This window comes from Gossypium raimondii, chromosome 7 (assembly GCF_025698545.1).
Source record: "Gossypium raimondii isolate GPD5lz chromosome 7, ASM2569854v1, whole genome shotgun sequence".
Classification (NCBI taxonomy): Eukaryota; Viridiplantae; Streptophyta; class Magnoliopsida; order Malvales; family Malvaceae; genus Gossypium; species Gossypium raimondii.
The window spans coordinates 30,391,087-30,407,826 of NC_068571.1; the positions used below are offsets into that span (position 1 = coordinate 30,391,087).

At 35.8% G+C, this 16,740-nt stretch overlaps 1 protein-coding gene across 1 annotated transcript; it reads left to right on the top strand.

The window, feature by feature from the left end:
* The first annotated feature begins 276 nt into the window (after positions 1 to 276).
* Positions 277 to 3,414, top strand: LOC105796714 (proline-rich extensin-like protein EPR1). Its single transcript, XM_012626507.2, has 8 exons — positions 277 to 610; positions 963 to 984; positions 1,824 to 1,880; positions 1,990 to 2,071; positions 2,180 to 2,275; positions 2,361 to 2,485; positions 2,581 to 2,599; positions 2,734 to 3,414. Exons 1-8 carry the CDS (start codon positions 505 to 507, stop codon positions 3,292 to 3,294), a joined length of 1,068 nt encoding a protein of 355 aa, XP_012481961.1. The 5' UTR covers positions 277 to 504; the 3' UTR covers positions 3,295 to 3,414.
* The last annotated feature ends 13,326 nt before the right edge of the window (positions 3,415 to 16,740 follow it).

Here is a 16,740-nt window from a genome sequence, read left to right on the forward strand (position 1 = left end):
GGGCAACCTAGAGAAAAATTTGTATGTACTTTCCTATAACAATTAACATTTCGTGTCAAAAAATAAAGTTCTAAATAAAACAAATAAAAGAATGTATCTGAATTAGGAAAAACAGTATGAATTTCTTAAGTTGGATGATTCCGTTTCAAACGGCCTTCTTTTGCCCTCTAGCTTCGCGCCAGTTGTGCTTTTCTTATCCCTTAGTTTCTCTCTCTCTTAATTTCTTATGCCTATATATTTCATTCGGGAATAGGCATCATTGTTGCATTACCGGTGGTTTTTTGTTTCTATCAGACAAGGATTTTATTAGTGGCCGTAACATTAGGTTCCGGTCGTTGTTTTGCGGTTCCGGTTCGATCGGTCATTGATATTCACAACTAATATCCGCAACCGCAAAAAAACATAACACGATCGAAAACACAGCCGGGAAAGCCATTTAAATCTTTTTGTATATTGTAGTTTCTTTGTTTTCTTTTTAATTCCCTTTATCGATTTTAGAAAACAATGGGGATGGGGATCGGCGAGAGGGCTGAAAGGCTGGCAGTCCGTAAGAACTATATGACTCTCTGGCAGACTAGTCTCATGGATACCATGAAAACAGATTGTGGCTGTAAACATTTTTACTCTTTTAATTTTTCTTTCTATTCATTTTATGTTCCTTCCCCAGAAGGAGGAGAAAATGAACGTTTGAATTCTCCGTCCTGGCGGCTTCAATGTGATTGTTTTTGAAACAAGGAATAAAAGGGGAGGACATATAATATAGTGTCATTCAAGGTTATATTTTATATATAAAAAGAAAATTATACTCTCAAACTTATTAAATCAAATAAGTCAAATCCGAGAGTTGGGTCATTTTAATATGTGCGGTTGCTGCCTTAAAGTTTATTTCTTGAAGTAATTTGTTGATCTTTTATTATTATTGGATAAATCTGATTGCATTTTTCTTTTCCTTGAATAAGCAGACTGCCTACTTGCATCGTGCTGGTGAGTTTTTTAAGGCCTAAAGTGCTATTCTCTTCTTTTCAATTAGTTTGAGATTTGATTACGTTCAATTCTGATAACGTATTGATCATATATCTAAGCTAGACCTGCCCATGGGCCGGGCGGCTCGGCCCGGCCCGACGGCCCGCCCAAAATATAAGAGGGTTCAGGTAAAAATATAGGCCCGAAATATGGGCTTGGGCAAAAAAACGAGGCCCGTTTAAAAACGGGCAGGCCTCGACACCACTTTTTTATATTGTGCTCGTTTGCCCGCCCGAATATAATAAATATATATTTTTTATTTTTATTTTTATTTTTTAATTTTTAATTTTTAATTTTAAAATACTTTTAAATAATTTTTTTATTTTTAAAATAATTTTTTAATGTTTATTTTAAAAATGGGCTGGGCCGGGCTCGGGCTTATGATATTTTTCTCGGGCCGGGCCTGGGCAAAATTTTAGGCCCATATTTCGGGCCGGGCCCAGGCCTAGGAGGCGGGCCGAAAAATTTTTCCGAGCCCGGCCCATGGACAAGTCTAATCTAAGCATTGAGCTTAGCATTTTTAGAACAATTTATTCATAAACTTTTAACCTTGTTTATCATATAATAGCATTTGTGATGATTTTTTTTTTTTGAATTTATTTACTTCAAGATAGGACATAATTAATTTGCTTAGAATAAGGTTAAAAATAAACATAGAGCCATGCAATTAATGACTGAATCAAAATTAGAACCAAATTAATCCATGTCATAAACAGCAGTAATTTGGAATTTTAGTGGTCCCGTGGTTGAGCTCCCTATAATTAAGTAATAACTCCATCTCCATGTTTCCTCAACGGCAGTCCCAATTGCATTTCATTTGCCCTGCGGAAGCGAGCACTCCACAACGAAATGTCAAGGTATAAAGGGCTTAACACCTTCAACATGTATACCTCTAATATCATCTCCAAACAAGAATTTACAACTAAATTTTGTCTCCCACTCTTGCTATTTTAATTACTATTTTAGGTACCAATGCTGTGCGGGTTACATGCCGTGCAGCGGTAAGTGTCAGGAGAATAAATGTCCAACGTTCTGTCTCTGCATGGAGGTTTAGATTTACAGCAACCCTTTTACCATCTCTTTCATTCTTTCTTGTCTTTGGGATTTAACAATATATATTAATTAGTGAGTTTGGTTCTATTTCCATTGATTTTAGGTCAGCTGTTGCTTCTCCAGTTCAGTTCAATCCACTCGCTATCTTATTCAAGATGAGTACAATATAAAGACCACAAAATGTGACAACTGCCTCATTGTAATCTATCCATAATCAGATTTACTTGGCTTTTTTTTGCTCTTGGCCTTGTATTCTAATATATGTTTGTTAACGTGTTATGTAGGCATTTATGGTCATTCTTGCAGAAATTGCATGCATATGTCGTCTGGTAGCGTGTCTTACTGGGAATTCGGACCTTGAGGATCTCGCAGAGCTCCTTACTTGTATTTCTGATCTCGTTTATTGCACGTAAGACGTTTATTCAAAACGCACTCTTTTAAATGCCTTGTTCTAAATTTAATCAATTGTGTTTTGATTGTGTTTTGTTTTGTTTTGATTTTCAGAGTCTGCGCTTGTATGCAGGTATGGAATAAATTTAACCAAGTGCTTGTAAAATAGCTTTCAACACTAATGAGAACATAAAAAAATGTCCATGCCCGCCAGATAAACCCTATAATAAAATTCAAATCTAACTATACATTATAAAAATAATGCAGACTCAGCACAAGCTTGAACTAGACCACAGGCATAGTATCCCATGGGGGGCTCCTGGTGTAATGATGGTTCCTGCAGTGCAAGAGATGTCACGGTTTGATCAGGCAGTGCCTCCAACAGTAAGACAACCACTGGGGCTTCCACCTGGGCAACTTCCACCTGTACAACAACCGCTACTTCCACCTGGGCAGTATCCACCTGGGCAGTATCCACCTGGGCAATATCCACCTGGGCAATATCCACCTGGGCAGTATCCACCTGCACAACAGCAAGGACAATGGCATCAGCAACAGCCGCCTTATGGTTATGCATATCCACCACCATATATGCCTGCTTACCCTGCCAACCCACAGCAATCACCTCCCCCAGGTTACGCCGCCTCTGGGCATCCACTACCTCCTCCAGGTTACTATCCTCCTGCAGGTCAAGGTCCAGATTACTATCCTCCTGGATGCCCACCACCTCCTCAACATTTCCCTTCTGATGAACACCCCCAGAACCCTCCTCTTTCTCCACCTCCACCTCCAGCCCAAGCTCCAACTAAACCTAAAGATTCTATGTAGATAATCATACATAAATATTCAAATACTACTAACCACCGTAATTATTCTAATTTGGATTGATTCATTTATTAGTTTACTTTGAATTATTATTATTATTAATGATATTCACCTAAAACTTTTGACTATCCTTTTTCCCCAGGTGTTTGAAATTAATATATATGATTGTTTGATCATCGTATGTGCATTTTGTTTATATTTCCATCAAATCTTTTTTATACTCGTTCATCAGCGGCTTCTAAAACGTTATATCCAATAGAAACGACAAAGGTTCCATTGTTATCCTGGAATTTCATTATAACTTAAGGTAAGTTTTGATGGGCAGTGCGTTTACTTGTATTAGTGTAAAAATAGCGGTGGCGGTGAGATTAGATACTGTAACGATACTGTAGCGTGAGACAAAAAGTAAACTAAACGCACCGCACCCAATCGTCCATCCAAACTCACCATTAATTATATATATATATATAATGCCTTACATTGGAACGGCCATTTGTTTCTATTAAAGCCTCTGATTACCATTACAACTCATTTTTGGAACCATGTTGTTCCGCTCCACACCATCCAAAATCCCATGGGATTTTGCCATGTTTTTTATTCTACCACTATCTCAAATTAGGAGATTTTGGCCACCCATTTCTTCAAAACTCCATTTTTTCTTCAAAAACACGCTCACTCCTCTTAAAACAATGAAAAACCCGGATTTGGGTGTTCTATAAACCCTATTAAAACACCTTTTATATATATATATATATATATTCTCTACTTGGATTTTTAGATCATTTTCAAAGATCCGTGTTTGTTCTTAACCTTTCACCGTAACAAGCAATATATTTCAGCAATTAAAGTGGTTAGATTTTGTAAAGTGGGTGTTGGGGATAGACCCGTATAAATAACAAAATGAGAAAATAGAGAGAAAAATGAATATAAATATTTTTTATGGAAAATCCTCAAAGTGGGAAAAATCACGAGCAAATAAGGTATCGATTTTTCACTAAATGAGTAAACAAACGAGAGTACAATATTGAGAAAATAAACTTAAATGTACTAAACGTACAATCCCAAACTCTGAAAACAAAGTCCTAACTCGGGAACAAAATTTTCTCCACAATTATCACGAAGCTCTCACCAAAACTCATATGCGACTACATCTTGTCGCTCTCAAGAAAAACCCTTACTGATTGGCCTATCAAAATAGGGATACAATGACCCCTTTAAATAGACTTAGATTAAAGTTCTAACCATACTAAAATATTTTTGAAATAATCAGAGTCCAACTAGGAGAAGCAATCCTGCTTGAAGTCTAAAATGCGACTACTAAGTAGGAGAACAAGTCGTGACGTCATGACGTGTCGGTTCTCCTCGTCACAACATCAATGTCGCATTTTTCTAGGTTTTCCAATGCGTCGTCCCGACGAGCCCTACCTGTTTGTCACGACAAGCCTATTTTGACCCTTCTTAAGCTGTTCATTGATTGTTGTCTTAAATGTTTGCAAATTTTTCGATAAATGGGAGACACACCCCACAAATCTCCACCTTAACTCATATTTATCACGCCTCCTTTTTCATGCCCCATCACAAGTCAAACTTGAATTTTGCAGAATACCAAACAAACTCAAGCAATGCTTGAACTTGTAAACTGTAAGGCTCCTAGTCTTCAAATCAAAGTTGTATAACGCAACAAGGGCCAGTAATACATGAATAGGAGAGAAAACATCAACTCTCTCCTACCTGAATGTAATCCTCTGCGACCAACCTTAGCTCAATCATCTTACGAACCATTTGAGTCCTAAAGACCAAAAGGGGATGAGATGATCTTCTCTAAATCAGACACATGTCTGACATCTGACACGACTCCACCTTCAATCGGATTATATGTGAAGAACATCGAATCATCACTCTTGTGCTCAACCACAAAAACTACCTATAATTATCTAAAATTGCCAGAAACTAAAATTTGTGATCTTGCCAAATTTCTTGATATCCAAATTCGTTGTTGTGTCACCAAACAAGTTGATCTATGGAAGTTGAACCTAGCTCTGATACCAATTTTTTGGGGATCGACCCATATAAATAACAAAATAAGAAAATAGAGAGAAAAACGAACATAAATATTTTATGTGAAAAACCCTATAAAAGCGTAAAACCATAGGCAAAGGAGGTATCGAGTTTTCACTAAATGAGTAAATAAACGAGTACAATATGGAGAAAATAAACTTAAATGTACTAAGCGTACAATCTCAAACCCTGAAAATAAAGTCCTAACTCGAGAACAAAATTCTCTCTATAGTTACCACGAAACTCTCACCAAAACTCATACGTGACTACATCTTCTCGCCATCAAGAAAAGTCTTTATTGATTGGCCTGTCAAAAAATAAACTTAGATTAGAGTTCTAATCATACTAAAATGTCCCTTGGATAATCAGAGTCCAACTAGGAGAAGCAGTCTTGCTTGAAGTCTAAAATACGACTGCCAAATAGGAAAATACATTGTTACGTCATGACGTGTCGGTTCTTCTCATCACAACATCGGTGCCTCATTTGTCTGGGGTTTTCATCGCGTCGTCCCGACGAATCCTACTTGTTCGTCACGACTTCAGGCTTGTTTTGACCCTTCTTCAACTGTTCGATGATTGTTGTCTTAAATGTTTACAAATTTTTTGATAAATGCGAAACACACCCCACAATGAATTTGCATGGATCGAATGAACGACGGATGAGTGTGATATGAGAAGAAGCATGAGTTTTAATTTTGACGGTAATCGGTAAATAGTGGGGGTACAATGGATTGGTTTGTAGGTTCGAGGAGGAGGAACGTTAGTATATTTTGAGGCATGCATATATTGAGAGTTTGAAACTGTGAGTTAGAGGGTTATCCTTCCGTGCTTTTGTATCAATGTTTGTTGTTTAAAACAGGGGACACTGAAATATGAGATTGAGATGAAGCTTCTTCACGCTGCTTACTTTATTTTTAAAAACAAAGAAGACAACTGGAATGGAAATACACGTCATATCGCAACTAGTGGAACACATATTGCTGCCATTGTTGAATCCGGTCTGCAACATTGTCAATCATCAAAATAGCTCGACTTTCTTTATCTCTAATTTTGGCTTATAAAACCAAGTCATTGATTAACTCCCACAATTGCATCATAGAATAAATTCTGACATGTCCATTATCTCTTAATTGCATTATAGAAATAAATTTTGACATTGACATCATCTCACTCATTTACTAGTCTCATCAAATGCTTGACGTGAATAGAGATTTTGACATGAAAATTCTCTTGCTTGCGATATCGAATGCACGAATAACGATCCTTTATAGATTTTTGGTGATTTCTTTACCGTTAAAGCTTTGGATATGCATCAAATTCTTATGTTTGTGGTTCCATTACACGCGCAACGATCAGCCATTGGTATATGTGGATGTGTCCAATGTTGATATATACTATGCATTAATTAGATGTTGATTTTATTCTATAATTTTATTCATCAAAATCAATTTCATTAATTTTTTAGTAATAAAATTTCATTATATTTAAATAGGTTTTATATTAGGAATCAATATCTTTATATAAACTATTATCGTAGCTTGCATGAAAGTATTTGTAGTTATTTGTTTTGGGTTTATCTTGGTGTGTATTTTGAAAATTTCAATATTTTTATAATTTGATTTATTGCAAACTTGAAATTGCTTGTACATAGAAACGTTAAATTGTCGGTGTTTACTGTTTAGTACCTGCCCATAGTTCACTATGTTAAAGCAATTGGAACAGCAAGTATAAAATAGCTCAAGGGAGGGACTAAATTGAAGAAAAAAATTAGATTAACTTGGATGCCTAAAGGAGCAATAAAACCAAAGCTTTGAGAAAGTTTTAAATCTCTTTTCATTGCTTCTTTACTATTTTTCTTAACTCACGCATTTAAGTAGACAAACTAAACCTATTTATAGGCTTCTTATGCCGACTTAAACAAGTCAGTCTGGCCTGATGAGCAATGCATATATCATTATTAATGGAGGCTTTAAAAATTTCCAATTTATAATAATAAATGGAACATCAAAATTCATAATTTAATTAGTTGGTATAGGTTTAATTAGTCGGTATAGGTTTAAAAGTTCATTAATATTTAGTCAAAAGTTTAATTAATATTCATTGAATCAATAATTGTATTGCAACACCCAGCAAGATAGGCAAAGTTAACATGTCTATCTATGCTTATTAATATTAGTTGTGTGACCGGTGGCGTATTAAAGTCCATGATTAATATATAAAGAGTGTCTCATGGAGGTCAATTGATTAAATGAGATTCATTTGACCCATTTGAATTGGTCTGATTCGTATAACATGTGGAGAAACCCATTTGCTAGAAGTCTTGGTGGCTCGGTGAAGCACTTGAAAATTAGGGTTGCCATGGTAAATATAAAACCTAATCTTAAAATATTTGTAATCTCAGAAGATTTAATTTTGTAATCTTAGGGGATAAGTAAATCCCTTAAGAATCTCAAATTGTAAATTGCTTAATCTCGACCATCAATGTAAAGTAAATTGTATTGTAGGATCTGAAGAGCTTAACTATAACTAGAGACATTTCCCCTCATTTGTAATCATCCCATCATATCACATTACATCCCGTAGTATCCCATTGTATTCCATTCAAATTTAGCGAATATACTTTTAGAACATTTACTCAAACACTTAATGTGCTTTTGCTTTCTTGTGGCTATTTTGTTTTCTCGTTGTTTCTCTGTCTTTGAGTTGATTTTGTTTTATTTTCGGTTCCTTAGAGAATTTTCATTGTAAATTCTCATTTTTCAAGAGCTAGGTTAGAGGTGCTCATGGGTCGGGCGGCTCGGCCCGCCCAAAATATGGGAGGGTTCGGGTAAAAATATAGGCCCGAAATATGGGCTTGGGCAAAAAAATAATGCCCCTTTAGAAAACGGGCTGGGCCTCGAGCAAAATTTTTTTGGCCCGGGCCCGGCCCAAAAATAATATATATTTTTATTTTTTAAAACATTTCTTCCCCATTTTTCCCATTTCCCCGTTTCCCCTCTTCCAGAAATCCCTAGTGCCCGACTGCCCTCCTTCATTTTTTTCTCAACCTTCACCTCCGGCACCGATCCACCTCCAGTCTGGCATTGATCCACCTCCGGTCCTCCACGGCTCCACCCATTTCCCCCATTTCCCATTTCCCTTCTTCCACAAATCCCTAACCCCTTGCCTGACTGCCCTCCTCCCTTTTTCCTCAACCTTCACCTCTGGCACCAAACCACCTCTGGTCCGACACCGATCCACCTCCGGTCCTCCACGGCTCCACCCATTCCCAGAATCAGAGGTTAGTTTTCTTTATTTCAAAATTCAAAAGTATATTAACAGTGTTAACCCTAGTTTATTCGGTTAAATTCTCATTAGACATTTAGTTAGTTTTCTTTATTTTTTCTCTCTGATATTTACTGTAAATATAAGCCTTAGCCAATGATGTGAATATGGGTTTACAGATTTGTTTCAAGGTTTATAGGTTATGGTCCTTTGATTTTTTGAAAGACTACAAAATCCATTTGTATTTTTGCACTGAAAGTAGCCTATAGGCATGAAAGTATGCAGTATTATCAACTAATGAACAACTAATGCCTTTTTTGCTGGTAATGTTGTTAGCTTGAAAACAATGCCTTACATATCGACATATACTAATTTGCAACATAGCATATAGCCACATATTTTATTGGGTTATTGGGTTATATGAAGTTAATTATTTTTATCATATTTCATCCAAAACTATTAAACTATAGTAATATGATTTGTTTTTGTTTTGCTTAAAGTTTAAACCAAAGGTTTGGAGGCATAATTAATATTTTTCATTGCTTTACTTTATAAACTTCCTCCTACAAAAGCACTTATTCCTACAAACCCTATTTCTTTTTGCATAAGAAAAGCAAAGGCTCTGTTTCCTTTTTATGAGAAATTGAAACAAAAACGGGCAGGGCCGATCGGGCCCGGGCTTCATATTTATTCCCCGGGCCAGGCCTGGACAAAATCTCAGGCCCATATTTTGGGCCGGCCCGACCCTAGGAAGCGGGCTAAAAATTTTTTGATCCCGGCCCGAACCCGGCCCGGCCTATGAGCACCTCTAAGCTAGGTTGACTTAGGCGCATTTGAAGTGAAGAAATCGCCTAAGGTCGCACAGATTGCGAGATTAAAGCTCTAGCCTGTAAAAGTTGGCATACGAGCTAAGGTTTACAGGCATTGATCGAGATTACGAAAGGAATAGGCAAGTAGATTGAGCCAATGGGGACCCGTGAGAGTGCCAAGACATCTAGCTAATTGAGGGATATGCTATCGGCTTTGGAAAGTCGAGTGGTCAATCTCTCGGTTCCAATGTGGAAGCGATGAAAGGGGTGCTCAATTCCACTGTGGATAAGCTAACAATGAGGGACAATGCTATCGAGGCCATGGTGATGGCTTTGAATGAGGAAACTAATACCATAATGAAGGCTTTGAACACAAAAATTGATGAGCTTGAGGGAGAGCTCGTTGTGTACAGAGCCATTGTAGGCAAAGGGGTGATAGATGCAACACTAAATCGCGAGTTAGATGTCCCAAATCGAAGAAGTTTGAGGGGAGAAAGGTCCAAAAGGGAAATGGACAACTTCTTATGGGAGATGGAGCAATACTCTCGTGTCATGGACATCAAAGATGATGATGCTAAGCTAAATACTACTACTAGATATTTTATTGATTTTTCTCTTTTAAGGTGGTAGCGAAAGTCCATAGATGAAAGGCGTGGCCAGGCCACAATTGAGACTTAGAAAGAGTTCCAAAAAGAATTCAAGAATCATTTTTATTCCCAATATGCCAAGAATGAGGCTCGAGATAAGTTGTGTTGGTTCTCACGACAAGGCAGAATTAGAGAGATTGTGAATGATTTCAATAAACTGATGCTCCAAATAACGGATTTGAGTGAGAAAAAAATATTCTCCTATTTCATAGATAGGTTGAAGCCATGGGTTAAACTAGAATTGGAACGTTGAGGGGTCCAAGAATTGTCGAAAACTATGGTCATAGCAGAGTCTTTAATCGAGCTTGTTTCGAGAAAAGACGACTTCGAGTTTCCTAAGCCTAAGGAGAAAGGCAATGATGGGAGAGATAAAGGACACGTTGAGTATAGCAACGGTACTGGTGGCAATGGGAAACCATAGAATGGAAAGTGGAAACTCAATAACAACTCTTAAGAAAAGAAGAACAAGGTATAATGTTTTTTATGTTGTGGTTCGCATAGAGTCTGAGACTGCCCATAGTGATACAAGTCCGCCACAACCAACGAAAAAGAGGAAATGGAGCTCGATAAGGACAGGCTATTGAAGCTTGGATCAATGATACTCTATTATGCTAAAGTGAAGAAGGGTCGTAATTAGAGAGGATTGATGTTTATGGACATCCACATCGCAAGTTGAAGAAGTGCTCTTATTGATACAAAGGCATCTGTCTTATTTATATTGGAGAAATCCATTGGTAAACATGGTCTCTCAGTTAGCAAATCGACTAAGAGGATCAGGATGGTTAATTTCAAAGAGGTTCCAATAGTGAGAGTAGTAGAAAGAGTTGAGCTACAAATCGGCGAGTGGAAAAGTAAGGAAAGTTTCGAGGTAATTCATTTAGATGATTATGACTTTATTCTTGGTTTGGATTTCTTTTACCGAATTAATGCTCTTTTGATTCCTTTTGTCGATTACAAATGTATTTGGATACTCGTCAACGATAATGCGTGGTGTCGGTGAGTCATGATGAGAAAAAAGTAACCAATGTATTGTCAGTAATCCAATTAGTTGAGGATGTTCATTGTGGTAAAAACTCCAACTTGGTAGATCAGAGTGCTACGAAGACCCCTTTTAAAAATGCCAGAGGTGTGAAAATCGATATGAAGCCTGTTAAACTATTAGTGGGGCTACTACCTATGAGAAATGTGGGTTATGCATCAAAATTTAGGGGAAAAGTGGTGATGCAAACTGGCAGTCAAAATGAGTAAATGTGACGAGCGAGGTACATCTTAAACACTTATCTAATGTTTTACATTTTGACTTAACATTAGCTTGGCAAGGACACAAGGGCCCTTTTCTGAAGCGGATAAACTGAGGGGCCTACAAATTAGAGTTGGGGACAACTTAAGGTTAACCCAATTTTTAATGTGAGCATACTTAAGCATTTTTGTGCGAATCAAAGGGTTCTAGATTGAGGCAAGTCACAATAGGGTGCAAGAAAGAGTTGTGTGCTCTTGCAAACGATATGTACCAATGAAAGAAACGGTTCAAGTTAGGTGACGACGAAGACATAAGCCGAGACAAATATTCCGAGGGGCAGAACTAACCAATAGAGAGTCTAGTTAGGAATCGACCAAGGCATCGAATAGTTCAAAGACGAGACAAACCAATATCATTCTTAGGATAGAATGAGGGCATTACGAGAATGAGTGGGGAAGAATGTCACGGCCTACGGATCAAAGCCTGTGAGTAATGCACAAAGAGCTTCCCATGGAGGTCAACTAATTAAATGACGTTTATTTAGCCCATTTGAACTGGCCCAGATCATAGAATACGTGGAGAAGCTCATTTACTTGTAGCCTTGGTGGCTCAGTGAACCACTTAAGGAAAACTAGGGTTGCCATTGAAAATATGGAAACTAATATTAGAATATTTGTAATCTTAGAAGATTTGATTTTTAATCTTAGGGGATCGTGTAAATCCCTTAATTATCTCAAATTGTAGATTGGTTAATCTCAATCGTTGATTTAAAGTAAATTTGTATCGTTGGATTTGGGATCTTCCCCTTTTTGTAATCATCCCATTAAACCCCATTACATCCCATAGTATCCTATTGTATTCCTATCAAATTTACTGAATATACTTGTCGAAACCATTTTTTTTGGAATTTGAATAATGGGTATCGATTTTAAAAATGGAAATGGGGAGTCGCCACCAATTTTTTATTGAGGTGTGATCGGATCTCCTTGAAAATAATTTTGGGTCTACGAATTTTGAGAAAACAGGTTTGGGAGTCGGTTACGCACGAAGAAGGTTAGCACCCTCGTGACACCCAAAATTGGTACCGAATTGATTGTTTAATGTCTTAATGTCAAAATTTTGAAAAGATTTTAAAATACGATCCTTTAAAAAGAAAACTTGAGTAAAATGAATTGGACGATGAGATTCACTTATTTCAAAGAAATAAATCGTCACACTCAGTAAGTTAGAGTGCGACATTTTAAATCCTCAAAATTAAATTTATCTCTTGACTTTTAAAACCTATGCATTTGAGAAGGATATCCGACTTGGGTCAAATGAAAAAAATCAAAACCCAGTAAGTTAGGGTTCGATTTCACAAAATTCCTAAATATCAAATATTGCCTTTATTTTTATTTGTTAGAGAAATCCTCGTCTCGAGAATAATATGTCATATCCAATACGTTAGGACACAACGCATCAAATTCCCGAGAATGAGTTTTTATTTTGGAATTTCTATGTTCAAATTGAAAAAGGGGTATTCGGCTATTTAAAATCAAAAAGGAGAATTGAAGCCTAGTAAGTTAGGGCACAATCCTCTCGAGAACTTTGGATACCGAGCATTTTGAAGGTTTATGAAAATAAAATAATTTGAATGTTTCAATGAAACACCATTTTAAAACAAATGTAATATGATTGAATGTTGAAATATGATATACAAGATAGTTGAATGAGCAATAGATAAATGTAAATAAGAATAGCAACAATGATTTTAATCACATTATACAAATAACAATATCAAAACTCAAATCTAAATAAACCAATCATCTATTTTGAAAGGTACACTAAGACAAAAACAATATAATTAATATATTCTATATAAAATTTACCATAAACTATAGACATGGCATCCAAATAGACTTAAGGTGAAAAATAACAACATTGAATAATAGTATTTAAAAAGGAAAATTATTATACAAACATTTAGCTTATAGATATGCAAAAATGAACTTTAAGATGTAACCTAAAACAAAACATTAAAATATATATCAATTATATCAAATTCTTATAGAAATATATTTATTAATAAATAACGAATCGAGATAATAACATGTTAAGTTTGAAAATAATAGTATATAATGAACTAAAAAATAATGCATGATAAATTTAAAACAAGTTAATGATGATTTTAAAAAAATAGCAACATACTACATCTTAAAATTATATTAATAATAGGTTAAAAAAAATAATGTCAAACTAAGTATTAAATTAGGCCGTAAATAAATATATTAAAATAAGTACTAGTGCGATTTTAAAATTATGTTCTTAAAGACCAAGCTGAAATTAAAACATAATTTAAAATAATAATAATAATAACAGTACAAAATAACCGAAGGACTGATTTTGAAATCAAAATGGAAATTTGAGGGCCAATTCGAAATGAATACAAAGATGCGAACCCCATTGAACACGCGCAAAACAGTGAGGGGTCAAAAGGGAAATTAATCCCTGCTCTCCCAAAACGCCGCGTTCCAATAGGGATCGAATTGCAATCAGCAGAAAATTGTATGACCAAAATTAAAGTAAAAAAAACTAGATTGAACTACGATACAAAAGCAGAAAGACTTGATGCGCAAATATCCCTCCCCCTACCAAAACGCGAGGATCTAGCTGCGGTTGGATCGGGTCATCGGGCGGGGTGCAGGCCATTAAACGGCGTTGTTTCCTTTGTGGTTTAAAAAAATAAAACCCTAAGTTATTAAACATTTTCCTAACCTAAAAGAAAAAAATTAAAGAAAAGAGAGAAAAACTCTCTCTCAGCGTCGTTCTGCGCTTTGGGAGCATCTGAGCGTCTCCGATCCCAGCCCCTACTCCGATGCCGACGGAGAGAGCCAGGATCAGCCCCAAGGCAACTCTCCCTCCCCGATCTCTTTTATTTTATATATATATATATGTGCTTATATATGTATTAATAACAACAACAAAAAAACAAAAGAAAGAAGAACAATAAAAAAAAACAGAATCGCCAAAAGGAAAAAAAAGAAAACCTTTGTTGTATTGATTTTTTTTTTACAATCTTTGTATTCTCTGTATCTGAGGTTTTTTTTACAATATGCGTGCCTATCTCCCTTTTACCCATCCTGATTTAATGGCTTATAGCTGAAGATAAAACAAAAAACTACAACGAAAAATATCTATTTTTCTTTTATTCATTGCTGTTTTTTGTTTTTTTTTTTGTTGCGTTTGCTATGTCCTTCTTGCAGGTATACGGGTGGGAGGCCGTACGAGGCCAGCTGGAGGCTCGTGATGGCGCTACGTGCGTGGCGAATGGCTCGTGGGAGGAGGAGTCGGGCTTCTGTGTGCATAGAGAGCGGCGGGGCTGTTAGTTTGCTGCCTAGGGTTTCTATTTTTGTTTTGGGCTGCGGGTATTTGGGCTAATGGTTAGGTCTGGGCTAGGCTTAATTTTGGGTTTTTAATTTTTGGTTTGTAACTGGACATTTTGGGACATTTAATTATTTTTTGGTTTTTATTTCTTTGTGATTTTGGGCTCGGGAAAGTTGGCCTACTACAATACTTTTAAAGCATTTACTCAAACATTTGATGTGATTTTGCTTTCTTGTGGCTATTATATTCTCTCGTTCATTCTTTTCCTTTAAGTTGCTTCTGCTTTATTTTCGATGCCTTGGAGAATTCCCAGTGTGAAATCTCACTTTTTGAGAGCTAGGTTGACTTAGGAGCATTTAAAGCGAAGAAATCGTCTATGGTCACAGGGATTGCGAGACTAAAATTCTAGTCTCATGACATAAGTTACTAATTATAATATTAGTTTTATATTAAATGAAATTAGTTGAAACTTATATTTTTCTATATAAAAGAGTTAGTGGAAAATGTTTTACTTGATGCCATCCTTGAGGGTGATGGTATAAATCAATTAAAATATGGGTTTGGTAATAGTTATTTTAAGTATTTTCATGAATTCAAATGCATCGGGAATAATAAATACGGTGGTAAAATATTTATGTTCAAGTGTTAGGTTAATCTTAATGAAACTTTTGCAAATATGCAAAAGAAGGGTTCAATTCTATCATTGCAATTGATTAATATTACTTTTGTTGTGATCCTTATTAATTTTAAATTACTTCAGCAAATTGATGAAAAGTTCATAGAAATCTGAATAAACCTTGGATTGATGTTTTCAAGTTTGTCCTTATAGATTGTCATAACTTTTTTCATTTATGGATAAATTTTATTCTCTTTCTTTAACTTTGGCATTTGTGCTTGGGTTTTGTTCTTGGGAAATGGAAAAATGGTGATACCTGAACAAGACTGGTAAGGCTGGTAAGTGGTAATTCTTTCTATCTTATTCATATACATTATATATTATCATTTTTAAGGGAACTCGAGAGGGGTTCCAGCGGATGGTTATACCCCTTTCATATATGTATACTTTTATAATGTATATTTTTAGAAAAGGACTCTTGCAGACAGTCATCTCACTATTTATTTTTATGTCATATTTATAAATTCTACATGTTATATTTGTAACTCTACTTTCACCACGTAAATTGAAGTCAAGTAGACTTGGTCAATGGTTTTGATTCGACTTGGGAAGATCTTAATCTCTAGGTAATTCTGGGCTGCAAGAGCTGACGATAATGTGATCGACGTATGATTTTTTCCCATAAACCTCTCTCTCATGCGTCTAGGAGCAAGATCTATTGTAAGCCTTTCGCCTCGAGCGGAAGCAGCACCACCATTTTTATCATCTCATAAACACCTATTCAATAATACTTGTCAAAAACTAAGGCCAAAAGCTACATTTGTTACCATTATTTATAACAATGAACAATCCTCTTGCTCACATTTTAGCGAACATTATGCATTTCTTACATAATGGATAGTGCACATTTCTTACGTTTTATATTACCAATGAGTATGCATTTCAAACGGATAGTCCACATTTCTTATGTCCTTATTCTAACGAACAATACACATTGCTTTATATCACTAATGAATGGTTTACACTTCTTCCATTTTATATCGTCAATAAACGATCTGCACTTCTTGCACTTTATATCATCAATGAATGATTTTTGCACCGCTTATGTTTTATATCGCCAATGGACATTACACATTTCTTACGCCAACGGATAGTATGCATTTTCTTACGGTTTGTATATTACCAGCGACCGAGTCGCACATCTTGCATTTTATATTGCCAATGGATGGATTAAACCTCTTCTATTTTACATTTCTAATAACTGCATCCACAATATACACACGACAATCTCTATTGTATAAATCTGGATCCTTTACATGACAATTGCACCACTCAAGTATACGTTATACATTTTCAAATTATCAAGCCAATGGGCATACCACCCGCTAAATCACTAAGCAAAAATTTATACAAGTAAAAAATAAATGGAGTACCATCCGCCAACACATTATT

What these genes read in the sequence shown, in the direction of transcription:
- LOC105796714 (XM_012626507.2), top strand. Translation starts at nt 505, where the DNA reads ATGGGGATGGGGATCGGCGAGAGGGCTGAAAGGCTGGCAGTCCGTAAG. An exon ending in CTCCACAACGAAATGTCAAG is followed by an intron (nt 1,881 to 1,989) that starts GTATAAAGGGCT and finishes TTACTATTTTAG; the next exon opens with GTACCAATGCTGTGCGGGTT. An exon ending in CGTTCTGTCTCTGCATGGAG is followed by an intron (nt 2,072 to 2,179) that starts GTTTAGATTTAC and finishes CATTGATTTTAG; the next exon opens with GTCAGCTGTTGCTTCTCCAG.